Source organism: Emydura macquarii, unplaced genomic scaffold, assembly GCF_026122565.2.
Source record: "Emydura macquarii macquarii isolate MOO-44397 ecotype Brisbane River unplaced genomic scaffold, CSIRO-AGI_Emac_v2 contig_18, whole genome shotgun sequence".
In the NCBI taxonomy this organism is placed as follows: domain Eukaryota; kingdom Metazoa; phylum Chordata; order Testudines; family Chelidae; genus Emydura; species Emydura macquarii.
Window position 1 is genome coordinate 13,147,773 of NW_027130155.1, and position 14,776 is coordinate 13,162,548.

The 14,776-nt window shown below is 42.0% G+C and overlaps 1 protein-coding gene across 1 annotated transcript; it reads left to right on the plus strand.

Annotated features, from left to right (window-relative positions):
- Positions 1-317: 317 nt before the first annotated feature.
- LOC137149853 (D-2-hydroxyglutarate dehydrogenase, mitochondrial-like) lies at positions 318-14,541 on the plus strand (the record flags this gene model as incomplete). Its single annotated transcript, XM_067543504.1, is given in 10 exon segments — positions 318-755; positions 4,464-4,521; positions 6,752-6,891; positions 7,614-7,807; positions 10,130-10,298; positions 11,388-11,531; positions 12,729-12,871; positions 14,375-14,447; positions 14,450-14,511; positions 14,514-14,541. Coding segments are annotated over 10 exon segments (1,414 nt in total), but the record flags the coding sequence as incomplete, so codon positions are not given.
- Between the last annotated feature and the right edge of the window lie 235 nt (positions 14,542-14,776).

Genomic DNA, 14,776 nt, shown 5'->3' on the forward strand with positions numbered 1-14,776 from the left:
GCATTTCTCAATCAAAGACTTGATATATCATGTATGTTTCGTTGGGGATTTCCAGTACTAGAAGCTGTGGTTTCCACCTGCTTCCCATACACGATCCTACTTTAGTCTGGATTGTCCTAGATATAAGATGGGCTGATTGTGTGCAATAATACAATGAATGACACGGAAACTATTCTATCTGCAAATATTAATGGCCTTTTACTCCCTAAAGGAGCTGGTTTTTTCCCCATATTTCTGAATGGTAGCAGGTCAGTTAGTTGAGAAATCTAGCATTTTATGCACAAGGGGTCTGGGGAGTAGCAGGAAAAATCCAAACTGGGTGTTAATTCTCTGTTTGTGTTTCAGGGCAACCATGACTGTTTCCTCCCTTGTCCAGCTTCGTTCGGTTTGGTGCTGTTGGACCCTGCCAAGATGGCAGATGAACTGTCATAACAGAACCTTGGCAATGTGGACCAATGCATCTGCTCAGTGGACATTTACACATAAGAAACTAGCAGAGCTACCCAGGATATCAGTGTCAAGGTCACCCATCCTATGGGGCACCAGTCTGCTTGGCAAGAGATCTCTCTCTACAACCTCCACCAGCTCCAAGGAAGTGATGCTGACCAGTGAGCAGTATGGTGTGCAGAGGCTGCCCTTCTCCTGTGTTTCTGATAGTGATTTAACTTTCTTTGAGCACCTTATGCCTGGAAGAGTCATCACAGACCCAGATGAACTGAGGCTGTTTAACGTGGACTGGCTGCAGTCAGTCCGAGGTAGGTGTTTTAACATTTTGACACACCGTACTATCCCCTTTTCAGCAGGATAACGAAAAATCTGTAGGCAAAAACCTCAACTCTGCTGTCAAGCTTGTGCTGCTGCTTGTTTATACATATGCTACAAAATCAAGTTTGGTTATTAGAACTGGTTGAAATTTTTCATTAAAAAATATTTTCCTATGAAAAAAGTTTTTTTGTCAAAAGTTTCATTTTTGTCAGAATTTTTCATTGGAACACTTCCCAAAAATATTTCCCAATCTGCTCTTTTGCTTAACTGTTAAATTACGTTTTTGTTTACATTTATCCAAACTTTTACCTTGCTTCTGAAAAGGTTTATTTTATAGTGAAATTCATCCACTGAGCAGTCACATCATATTCTAATAGTTTTAATTTTTTCTTTTAAATAAAGTAAGTGTATGGTTGCTACCTTAAGAATATAAGAATGACCATACTGGCCAGAACAATGGTCCATCTAGCCCAGTATCGTATCTTCTGACAGTGGCCAATGTCAGGTACGTCAGAGGGAATGAACAGAACAATTAATCATGTGATCAATCTTCCGTCATCCAGTCCCAGCTTCTGTGAGTCAGAGGTTAAGGTACCCAGAGCATGGGGTTGCATCCCTGACCATCTTGACTAATAGCCACAATTGATGGACCTATCCTCCATGAACTTACGTAACTCTTTTTTGAACCCAGTTCACAACATCCCCTGGCAATGAGTTCCACATGTTGACCAGGTGTTGTGTGATGAAATATATCCTTTTGTTCATTTTAAACCTGCTGCCTATTTTTATTGGGTTACCTCTAATTCTTGTGGTATGCAAAGAAGTAAATAACATTTTCTTATTCATTTTCTCCACATCAGTCAAGATTTTATAGACCTCTATCGTATTCCCTTCTTAGTCATCTCTTTTCCAAGCTGAAAGTCCCAGTCATTTTAATCTCTCCTTATACAGAAGCTGTTCCATACCCCTAATAATTTTTGTTGCCTTTTTCTGTACCTTTTTTAATTCCAATGCATCTTTTTTGAGATGGGCAGACCAGATCTGCATGCAGTATTCAAGATATGGGAGTACCATGAATTTATATGAGGCATTATGATATTTTCTATTTTATTATATATCCCTTTCCTGATGGTTTCTAACATTCTGCTAGTTTTTTTGTTTGCTGCTGCACATTGAGTGGATGTTTTCAGAGAACTATCCACAGTGACTCCAAGCTCTCTTTCTTGAGTGGTAACAACTAATTTAAACCCCATCATTTTGTATGTATAGTTGGGATTATGTTTTCCCAGTGTGCACTGCTTTGAATTTATCAACATTGAATTTCATCTGCCATTTTGTTGCCCAGTCACTCAGTTTTGTGAGGTCCCTTAGTAACTCTTCACAGTCTGCTTTGGAATTAACTATTTTGAGTAATTTTGCATTATGTGCAAATTTTGCCACCTCACTGTTTACCCCATTTTCCAGATCATTAATGAATATTTTGAACATAACTGGACCCCTGAGAGAGAAAATTATTTACCTCTCTCCATTCCAAAAATGGACCATTTATTCCTACCCTTTGTTTCCTATCTTTTAACCAGTTACTGATCCATGAGAAGACCTTCCTCTTATCCCATGACTGCTTATTTTGCTTAAGAGCCTTTGGCGAGGGACCTTTTCAAAGGCTTTCTGAAAGTCTAAGTAACTACGTCCTTTGGATCACCCTTGTCCACATGTGTGTTGACCTCCTTAAAGGATTCTAATAGATATATGTGGCATGATTTCCCTTTACAAATCCGTGTTGAATCTTCCCCAACAAATCATGTTCATGTGTGTGTCTGATAATTCTGTTCTTTACTATAGTTTCAACCAATTTGCCTGGTACTGAAATTAGGCTTACTGGTCTGTAATTGCCAGGATCACCTTGAAAGCTTTTTAAAAAATTGGCGTCACATTAGCTATCCTCCACTTGTGTGATACAGAAACTTATCTAAATGATAGGCTACATACCTCAATTAGTAGTTCTGCAGCTTCATATTTGAGTTCCTTCAGAACTCTTGAGTGAATACCATATGGTACTGGTGACTTATTACTGTTACATTTATCAACTTGTTCCAAAACCTTTTCTAATGACACCTCAATCTGGGACAGTTCCCTAGATTTCTCACCTTAAAAGAATGGCTCAGCTGTGAGAATCTCCCTCATATCCTCTGCAGTGAAGACTCATGCATGTAATTCATTTATCTGCTCCGCAAAGGCCTTATCTTCCTTGAATGCTCTTTTAGCACTTAGATTGTCCAGTGGCCCCACTGATTGTTTATTAGGCTTCCTGCTTCTGATGTACTTAAAACATTTTTTGCTGTTACTTCTTGAGTCTCAGTTGCTCTTCAAATTCTTTTTTGGCCTGCCTAATTATGGCTTTACACTTGACTTAACAGAATTTATGCTCCTTTCTACTGTATTTTCCTCAGTAGGATTTAACTTCCAACTTTTAAAGGATACCTTTTTGCCTCTAATTACTTCTTTTACTTTGTTTAGCCATGGTGAGATTTTTTGGTCCTCTTACTATGTTTTTTAATTTGGAGTATACATTTAATTTGAACCTCTTTTATGGTGCCTTTAAAAAGTTTCCATGCAGCTTGTAGGCATTTCACTTTGGGAACTGTACCTTTTAATTTCCATTTAAAAATCAGGGTGCTAGTTTGTAATACATAGAGTAAAATCTTCCTTTGATTATCCTCATAATGGAGCTATTGGATGCTGCCCCTGAAAATTAGTTTAAAAATGCAAGAGTGTCTGTAGATATGTGTAAGCTCTACAAAGGACTTGCCTTGTATCATTAAACTGGCTGATCCAGTGAGTATTTAGAACAAGGTGTTAAAATACCCTCCTGTAGGATGTGATTCTTCAGTCTTCAACATAGCTGACTAAGATGTGAGCTGAATTTTATTTTTGAGAGAGTGATTGTTATTGGAGTGTTCTTCTCTCCATTTATTTATTCTCTTAGCATGGAAAATGGCATATGTTTTCCATGATTACTGACGCCAAGGCAACTAAGCAGAACACGGAACTGAGTAGAGCTAATTTGGGAAATTTAAGATTTGTCTCTGTTGAGCAGACCAATGATCTACCTAGTTTGATATCCTGCTTTTTCCAGCAGTGTGTACAGTACTTCAGGGAGAGGTGTAAGTCACCCATTCTCACATCTGACCAATTATTCAAGTTCTTCTGAGAGAAAAATTCCTGTCACTCCAGAGTTGATATTTGCCAAAATGGTTGTCATTTAATTTCTTTTGTTTTCTGACCATTTCATGTCCTCACCATAGCAAGATACTCTGACTAATTGTGAAATGAGAATAATGATACTTACCTCCTTAGTAAAGTGCTTGGAGAGCTATAGAAAAAAGCATTATATAAGAGCTAGATATTATTTTTGTTATTATAGGACAGTGCTCCCTTTACAGCCCGTCAGTGCCATTTCTAATCACTGACTTTGGTTACTATTGGAGCATTGGAGGAACATGTATCTTCCAGGCCTTTCGCTGCACTGCTAGAGCAGGGAACAAGTGACCTCATCTCATAATTGAATGTTTTGGTGCAGGGGGCCCTGGCGTGTTTTGTTGCCACTAGTGTCAGAGATACCAAAAGACGTGGGGTTTTTCTTTTCGGCCACCATATTTGCTTCAGATTGATTTTATCATATCTTGCTTTCGTTGCAGGCTGCAGTAAGGTGTTGCTGAAGCCACAGACATCAGCAGAGGTATCTGAGATTCTCAGGTAGTTTACACCTTTGTAACTGATCTTTGCTACTTAGTGCTTCTATTTTGCTATCTCTGTATTCTGTCTGTGCTCGACTCTGCAATTTTCTTATTGTATCATTTGACATTGCTACCAGATTTAATCAAGAAACCAGGTAATGTGCGTGAGTGAGCAAAATCCAGTCTAACTATCAAAGCTATACTAAGCAAGCTTTCAAATTGTTAGGGAAAATAATGGGTTCCTAGCTAGCAATATGATCACCAAGAACAACTAACAAAGGTTATGAATGCCAAATGTGTAACATCTGTCTCCTCTGATTCACACTCCTGTGGCCCCGTTTAGAAAATCCTAGGGATGTGTGTGGGGGGAGGGTGCGGAAGGCGGGGAGGAGAGGGAGGGAGGGAGGGAAGGGAGTGGTGTCTCCTCATTAGGGACATCTCTGCTCCACTGAACTGACATAACTGGAAACAGAGCCAGTATCAGTAAGGGACCACCCCCAGAAGGTTCCAGCAGGCTCAGGCTGAAGAAGAGAAATAGCCAAAGGGAAAAAGGAGGTTAGGAGAACAAAGGGAAGATAAAATAAGAAGTTCAGAATAAACCCTACTAGAGAAAGCATGGGCCTGATCCCAGCTTCAAAGAACTCCACAACCTGAAGGTCTGATCCTGCTTCAAGTCAGTGGCAACACTCCCATAGCCCTGATTTAGCAGCAGTACAGGCTCACCACTTGAGGGTTCAGACGGTTAAAGGCTGAACACATTTTACAACACTGTATGAGGTCAATACTAGGTGTGTCACAACAAAGTGTAAAGTGGCCCTAAAACCTTCTACCATCAGGGTCCGCATTTATTAAATATTCCCTAGTACACTGCAGCTTTGTACACTTAATAGAACTGGAACTTGAAGGATTTAAGATCTCTCTTGGTTCAGCACTAAAAGAACAGCAGGTTTTCATAGTTCTAAAAGGTTTTAGAGGAGATTTTTAAGTTCATTAGTTACAACAAGAGAAACTAAACATATTTTTACATAACTAGATAGTCCTTTTCCTGAGATGCATCCCAGCTTTGTGAGAACTGGTTGTGGCACTTGACCTTCTTGAAGGCCCTTTGCTAGGAAACAGCTGTATCTGATAGTATCCTATATTCTCTCTAAAAGCCTCAACTAGCCTTCCATTCTTAGTCCTTCCTTATTACTTCACCCTGTACATATGAATGAGGTCTAGGCAGGGAATTCAGTTAGACTGTGCAATTTTGGAATTAGATTGTTAGGTCTGTGGAGCAGAGACCTGTCTTCTTATTTGTTCTGTTTATTTGCCCTGCATGCACCCATGGTTCTCCATAAATAATAACAAAATTGTAATTTGCCTTAGCATCTATAAAAGAGGTGACAGAATCAATTATTGACTTCCATGGAAGGAAGAAACCAAGATCCCATGAGAAGAGGTGGAAAGAACATACAGTAAAGTGATAAAGATGTGCTAACAAAGGCAGCCATGTGAACAATTAGTTTCTAAAAGGAGTTGACTGCTGTTTGGAGTTTAAAAAAAAGTGGGGGAGGGTGGTCCTAAATTTATATTCCTTTATCCAAGGCCTATTGGAAAATGTGCAGAATTCAGCTATTGTCATCAGCAGGAGCAGGGGCGTGCACAAACGGGGGGCAAACAGGGACACGACTCTCCCACCCCTCAAAATCTCTGTGTCTGCTGCCCGGAGAGGGAGGAAGCAGCAAGGCAGTTGGCTGCCAGCTGAGCTCCTCCCACCACTACAGCTGCAGCCTGTTGTTTCTCCTTCCCTGCTGCTAGCGTCCCACCTGTTGCTTCTGCCTCCACCCCCTGACTCACCTCAGCGGATAGTCTGCAAACAGGCAGCCACTCTGGAACTCAGACACTGACAGGGGGAGCTGCTGCCTCCTCACTGCTGGGCATCAGCTCCAGAGGCATCCCGAGAGTCTGGGGTGGAGAGGGGTCATGCTAACCTTTCATTTGTGTGTGTGTGTTTAACATGCCCCATCAAAAGTATTGCAATTTAAATTTCTATGCATGCCCCTGAGCATGAGTTGTGCTTTCTCACTCTCTATCTGAAACTGGCTCTTCATCTGAAATCCAGCTTTTAGAACTGACACTATTTAACTTTAATGAACACAAAAGGTTCATCCAACCGCACATGTGCACAAATCTCCCAGAGGCATGCAGAAGGGAAGTGGGATATGGCCCTGAGCAGTGTGACCATTGAACAGTGTGTTCCTTTTCAGGTATTGTAACAAGAGGAACTTGGCAGTAAATCCCCAAGGAGGTAACACTGGCCTTGTGGGTGGCAGTGTTCCTGTCTTTGATGAGATTATTCTCTCCACAGCTCTGATGAACCAGGTGATCAGCTTCGACAGTGTGTCTGGTAAATATATTTCTTCTAATGTAAAATGGCTCATCTTTTAGTCCTCTAAATCCTGCCCTCCTTCTGAGAGGTGCTTAGTATAGCATCAACAGGAATCCAGGCTGGCAGCACCATGAGGAGTCAGCGGGGGCATCCTGAATCCAGGATTCTTCTGATGATGTTTCTGATAGTAAGAGCAGCAAACCTAAGACTATACTTGGGGGGAAGGGGAGGGAGAGGAGGAGCTGCACTCATCCCAGTAACGGTGCAAGAAATCCAGATCGGACACTATCTGGATCTGATAGTAAAGGACTGGATATGAAGAAAGGATCTGCCAGGCTTATAGACAGTCTGCACTGGCATTTGTGGAGGAGAGAAATGGGAAAAGTAGGCATATGTGCTAGGATTTGGGGAATGGGAAAACCTCTGGTTGATTTGAATATTCAAGTTCTTAAAAAGGTGAGATAAGGGACAATTAAAGGGAGAGAAATATTTGGTGCCCTGATGTTCCAGGTACCAATCCAGGACCTGCTTCTGCTGAAGTCAAAGTCAAAACTCCCATAGACTTCAGTAGGAGGGAGATAGCACCCTGTGTCGTGAGCAGAGTTGTTTTGGATTTGAGTTGTACCATCACAGGATTGAAGTTTTTGTAGAGAGGGGAGGTCCTAGTTACTTGTAGCTGTCCTGCCTCTTTAGGAAATCATTTGTATGTGTCACATTGCAGCTTGATTCCTGTGTTTCAGGAATCCTTGTTTGCCAGGCTGGCTGTATCTTAGAGAACCTGAACCAGTATCTTGAGGAACTGGATTTCATTATGCCGCTTGACCTTGGAGCAAAGGGCAGCTGCCACATTGGTGGCAATGTAGCAACAAATGCAGGAGGCCTGAGGCTGTTGAGGTACGGCTCCCTTCGAGGGACAGTACTGGGACTGGAAGTGGTAAGATGAGTGTTGTGTAGCTGCTTTCTGTATCTGAACCTCTTTCCATCCAGTATTCTGCTGCCATTCTGCTTTTATGTTCTTATTATTCTAGAACTGTTCATAATGACACCAAGCTGGGAAGGGTTGCAAGCACTTTGGGGGACAAGAATAGAGTTCAAAATGATCTTGACAAATTAGAGAGTTGGTTTGAAATCAATAAGATGAAATTTAATACAGACAAGTACAAAGTACTTTGCTTAGGAAGGAAAAATCAAATGTGCAACTACAAAATGGGGAATAACTGACTAGGTGATGCAATTGCTGAAAAGAATCAGGGGGTTATAGTGGATCACTGATTGCATATGAGTTAACAATGTGATGCAATTGTGAAAAAGGCTAATATGATTCTGAGGTGTATTAACAGGAGTGTTGTGTGTAAGACATGGGCAGTAATTGTCCTGCTGTACGCGGCACTGGTGAGGCCTCAGCTGAAGTACTGTGTGCAGTTGTGGTCCCCACACTTTAGGAGAGATGTGGACAAATTGGAGCGAGTCCAGAGGAAAGCAAAAAAATGATAAAAGGTTTAGAAAATCTGGACTATGAGGAAAGGTTAAAAATACTGGGCATGTTTAGTCTTGAGAAAGGAGGTTTGAGAGGGGGCCCTGATAAGTCTTCCAGTATGTTACAGGCTGTTATAAAGGGGACTGTGATCAATTTCCCATGTGCACTGAAGGGAGGACAAGAAGTAATGGGCATAATGTGAGATTTAGGTTAGATGTTAGAAAAAGCTGTCTAGCTCGAAGGGTAGCTAAGCACTGGAAAAGGCGTCCAAGGGAGGTTGTGCAATCCCATCACTGGAGGCTTTTAAGAACAGGTAGGACAAACGCCTGTCAGGGATGGTCTAGGTTTACTTGGTCCTGCCTCAGCACAGGGGGCTGGACTTGATGACACTTGAGGTTACTTCCTGCCCTGCCTTTCAATGGTTCTGTGTTATCAGATTCACCAGATTTCCAGCTAGCATGCCACTTTAAATGTTACTTCTGTAGCTCTCTTGAAGTAGTGTTAATAAAAGACTTTACAGGAATATTTGTTGATACAGGGATATTTTAAAAGTTACTTCTCGACCTCCTGCTTTAACCATTGTCTTATTGGTGACTCTCTATGATGGTAGATGGATTTACACTGCTAAGAAGAGCTGCTCTGCTTAGAGAGATCCTGCCTATAGCTCTCTTTTAGTGACTGTTCACTATATAATCTCAAGCCCAGTGGTCCCTACCTGTCCAGTGCCTGGCATTTTGTGGAACACTCCCATATTTGTATTGTTTTCCTGACTCTGTGCTGCCCTCCTATCTTAACCCTGCAGATTCCAGGAGCATGGGAGTGCTGCTTGTTCTGTTTCTACACTGCCAGGTCTGCTTCTCTCCTTGAAAGCCTGGGAAGCAGTCATGCTGAAAGATTCTTATGTATAGTAGCTGAGCAAACTAGACATTAGTTGGTAATGCAATATGGAAGCAAAAAGAAATGCCAGTTCAATTTTATTCTGCATGCCTTTTCAAAGGGTTCACATCACAGGGCTGAGGCAGACACCGGGCATGGAAAATTTCAGCTCTAGCCATTAAAGTTCGGCAAAATAGGCGGTGCTACCAGCCTATTAATGAAAGTTCAGTTAAAACACAGAAAAGTCATGGCTGAATGTCATATAGTTCTATTAGGTTGTAAAGTAGTCTCCTTATTTCTGGAAATCCCAGTATTTGGAACATTTAAAGATAGACTGAAAAATTCACTAGTGTATTTATTGTAAAGAATAGGGGAAAGGATTACGTGACCCAGGTGTTCTTTTTCATTTCTAATATGTCTAAGTAATCAAGGCAATCTTTAACTGAGCATATCTGTTAGAAACATACACAGTTTAAGGAATCAAATGATGAAGAATTTACCACTTCTGATGTTTGATTACCCTCACTGTTTTAAAATTGGCACTTTCATTGGTCACAGTGGCTGTCCTAAGCTAATAAACTACTTACAATGGCTGATCATATCCATTGGAGAAAGATTATTCTGTTCTTATTGGTGTAACTGTTCCTTGCTTTACATGCAACACATGAGCACTGAGGAAGAGAAGAATTTGATGGAGCAAAACGGGCAGGATGTAGATGGGAGAAAGGACAGGGAAAGGTGAAAGAATGGAAGAGGTGTGAGGAAAAGAGAATATACCCACGTTGCAGCACTGAAAGGTTTGCTGCTGATCATCTTGTCTCTTCACACAAGCTCATCACCTGTGTGCATTTGTGTAATTGGAAACAAAGGGTTTATCAGTATTGTTTCTTTGTCCTCTGCCAGGTCCTGGCTGATGGCTCCATTCTGAACTGCTTGGCTTCTCTGCGGAAGGATAACACTGGCTATGACCTGAAGCAACTTTTCATTGGGTCAGAGGGGACACTGGGAGTCATTACTGGTGTCTCTATCCTCTGTCCACGGAAACCCAAGTCTGTGAATCTGGCCTTCTTAGGTAGGTTCTGTCCCTCTCTCATTCTCCCAACAGTGGTGTTGGTAACCAGAAACAATATGCAGCCCTATCCATACAGTATCAGAGACCCAGGACTGATTTAAGGTATATTACTGGAGGTGAAGCTGCCCTATGATCCTGAGGCTGGTATTTAATAACTTGACTTCTGAAACCAGTGTCAGGAGAAAGGGAAAGCAATGATTGAGAGAGAAGCATCACAAGTCGGTGAACTGCTGTAAACCACCAACTTGATTTTGTTTCTGGTACTAAAATATTTGAGAGAGAGTTTGGTGGTGTGAATTAAAATACTTTTGGTCACTAAGATTGAGCAAAGCTCTCTTATCTGTGGTATACCCGAGGGACCTGTCACCATGCTATTTGAGCTATAGCTTAGCTCTGGCAGGCAAAATGTCCTTCTTAGGTAGAAACATGGTAAGTAGACGTGGGGAAGGGAAGGGACCCAGCGCTTAGCTGTGCTGGTTATATTTTGCCTCACCACTTCCTCCGCCTCCCCAGCCTTCTGGCCCAGACAGATAAATGGAGACTAGAGACACAGTGCCCTAAGCATTCAAGGTATCCTGTTTTCTAAAAATCCTTGTAATGAAAAAGACCAGTCAGGTAAGAGGTGCACCTGCATGGTCTACTCTAAACATTTACCTTCACAAACATTTCTTAGGCCTGGTCTACACTGCCAGCGGTCGTTGATGGGAGATACGCAAGTAGTAGCTTGCCTATCTCATGTCGACTTACTTGCGTTCCCTTACTGTGGCGTCTCCACTGCACCACATCGACGGGAGACGCCCTCCGGTCAATGCACCCTTACTCTTTTCGGGAGGAGAAGGGGTGGATTTACTGCGTCGACCGAGGGCACTTCCGGGATCGATTGAGCAGGTCTCCACTGCCCACTCAGTTGATCCCACTGCATCGATCCATGCAGCCCCGGCAGCGTAGACATACCCTAAAACTAGTCTGTTTAGCAAACATCATTCATGACTATTTACTGGACCCTAGACAAACTATTTTGAGCCAGATGATATTTTTGATATGTTAGCAGTTTTAATTTTCTCAGTGCTGTTCATTGTCTGTGGAAAGGTTGTCAGAGTTTCTTTCAAGTTCTTGGAACTTTCACTACCTGCAAAGGCATGCTGGGAGAGATCCTGTCTGCATTCGAGTTTATGGACGACAACTGCATGAAGTTGGTTGAGAGTCACCTCAAACTGTCCAAACCAGTGACAGGTACCAGAATTAATGTACTGTGCATAGCCAGGTGATGTGCAGTATAAGGTTGTGCCATGAACTCAGGCATCTAGATGTTTTATTGTGCTGTGGAAAAAGACTTCATACCTTCTGGGGATTTCTTTTGGGAGGGGATCGGGAATGGTGGGCGAAATACTTAGTAGGTCTAAAGGAAGGTCTCTCCAAGGGTGAGAGGGGAGTCCAGTCTCCAGGTTCACTAAAGTCTGGACTTCCCCGCATTGTTCCACACTGCGCTCCAACCCTGCTGTGGAGCAGCTAGTCTTCTGCCTAGGGCAAGAGAAGTATTTAGCCAACATGTTCAGTTATTAAGTGGTTTCTCCAGAGATAGAAAAAATTCAGCATTTCATAGGGACTATGTCTGGAACCTTGGAATAAATTTATCACTGAGCAAACTCCCTTGTCTCCCCAGCTCAGTCACTCTGAGAGAGTCAAGCAAACAACCATCACATGAATCATAATGTTTTTTGTATTATTGGGGGGCGGGATTTTATTGTAAGTTATTGGCCCCATTTCAACAGCAGCTGCTATAGAGTGATTACAACTAGGGCAGTGCATAGAGCATCTGATTCAGTATCAAGGCTATAGAATAGCAGAGAGGGTTTCCTCAGAGGGAACCTGTGTGAAATGCAACAGGAAAGTGCATCTTTCTGAACTTTGGACTTTATTTACATTGGTTAACTTGAAGGAAGCAGTATGCAAGCTGCATGCCTTGTAGCAGCGTTTATTTCCATACAGATGGGAAGCATCACTCTGAAACACTCACTCTCAAAACACAAAGCAGATACTCTTGACAAAATCAAAACTATTTGCAGAATTTCCAGGTCTCGAGGATGTTGCATCCATTGTGCTCTGTCTAGCGCTTGCTGCACTCTAGCCAGTGCAGAGTGCAGAAAGGCTGTTCCTGAGGAAATCTGACCACATCTACCTGCTCTGAAAGAATTCCCAGCTACTTCCCAGCCTTGGCAGCAGAATTCCTATAGGGAATGGTGAAATAATACAAAATGTTGGGAAGATCAGTTATCTCAGCCCTCTGCTTTATACAGAAGGAGTCAGTGTAGAGAATGTTGCTTTATTTTTAACTCAGTGACTTCTCAAGATGACCTTTTAATCATTTGAATTAAATTCCTGTACTTCTACTACTGACTGTTCTCTCGTTCTGTCCTCTCTCATTTCTAGGAAGTCCCTTTTATGTTTTAATTGAGACGTCAGGCTCAAATTCTGCCCACGATGAAGAAAAACTGAACAACTTTTTGGAACATGCCATGGCCTGTGGTTTGGTGACAGATGGGACTGTGGCCACAGAGGATAAGAAAATAAAGGTGATTCCCCTTCCTACACAAACATGAATGGAATCATTCTTTATCTGGATTTGTACTTTACACTGATGAATGGTCAAACAGTTTGTTCTGTGGCTTAGGAGATCCCAAGTTACCTGACATTAGGAGGAAAAGCTGTAGCTTGTTTATATGGTGAAATATATGCCAACAATTTTTTTTTGGTAACCATTAGGGCTGTTTACAAATGTTCTGTAGAAATTTTCCTCAAATCCCTCTTTTATGGTGTTAATGAGGAGGTGCTGAATCTTCTTTCTCTATGCATGCAGTTTTGCTTTAGCACAAAGCAGTAGGGAAATTCCTCATTTTCTTAACCAGCAAAACTAAACAATGCAGAGAGGCTGACAGGTGATGGAGCTAGAATAACCCTGTTCCTCTGCAGAAGTGGGAAGATTTGCAGTGTTGGAGTACACCTCAACCCTCACTTCCTTGGAATATGTTACAGTGGTGTGTATAGTGGAAGAGCTTATGTTGGACTGGACCATTTGTATCTCAGTCTAAGCAGCATGCACATTCATGTATGGGAAGCAAATTGTGGGTACTAGCATGGAGCTGAGATTGTTATTATTTACATGACAGTAGCACCTATGGTCCTATATTAGGGATCAGGGTCTTATTGTTCGAAGCACTGTAATAACACATAACAGAGATGTCGCCATCCCAAAGAGCTTACAGTTTAAATACAAGACAAGAGACAACAGGTAGATACAGCAAGATACAGCAAACCAACAGATGAACACAAGGAAACAATGAGATATTATTGGTCAGTGTGATAAGCAGTGGTCACCGTACACCAGTTGCCTGATCACTATGTTTTTTTGTTGGCCTGTTGGCAGCGGAGTGTTTTAAGGAGGACAGTGCGGTGGCTTTGCGGATATTTATGGGGAGTTGGTTCCATAGTCTTCCCCGTCCCTCGCAGCCTATGGCACTGGTAGGAGGTCCAAGAGTTGGCTTTAGACAGAAAATTAGCCATTCTAGAATATTCAGGAAAATGAAATGATGTCTGTTTTCTCCTTTTGCTGAGACAGGAACTAAACACATTTAAAGTTGTGTGGGAACCTCTGGATTAGAGCCAGAGGCTGCTGTGGGTTTAGGCTGAGATGGTTTGTATAGAGCTGAGGCAGCAGGGTGTTGAAGGCAGCACTGAGATGCGTGGGGAGCCAATGACTGCAATAGCAGGGTACTGAACAAGTCAGTATTTTAACCAGTACTGCTTTATCTGAAATTGCTGAATTTAGAGGGACTCGTGCATAGTTCCAACATGTAGCGGTGCCAGACAAATATAAACTGATGCTTTTGAGAGCTGTTAGATAATACGGCTATGCAGAGAGAGGACATAAGGCCCTTGCAGTAACTCTTATAGTTGGATAATAGTTCCTGCCCTTTCTTTTCCCACTCCCCCAAAACTCCACGAAGAGTGAAATCTTATGGTTTGGTTCACTTAATTTTCTATCTCCACTTCATCCTCTTTGATCCCATGAACTACAGATGTTGTGGTCTCTGAGGGAGCGGATCACGGAGGCCTTAACTCATGACGGCTGTGTTTACAAATATGACATCTCACTCCTGTGGAGAGACTATATAACCTTGTGACTGATACCAGGGCTCAGACTGGGCAAGCATCCACAAGAATGTGGTTGGCTATGGCCATCTAGGTAAGTTGGGAAACATTACAGGTTTCCTTTTGTAGTTTAGCTTCTCTGAGGATTCACACATAAGAGTTAAAGCCTGAATTTTAGATTGCTAAGAAGCAGAAACTAGATGGTATTGGCTGACTGAGAGCTATAGGTCTAGTGGGAGATGGGAGGATGTGTTAGAATCCACAAATTTCAGACATGATCCCCTATGCTAATGGAAAAACTGATTTTACAACATTAACAATCTGTAGCA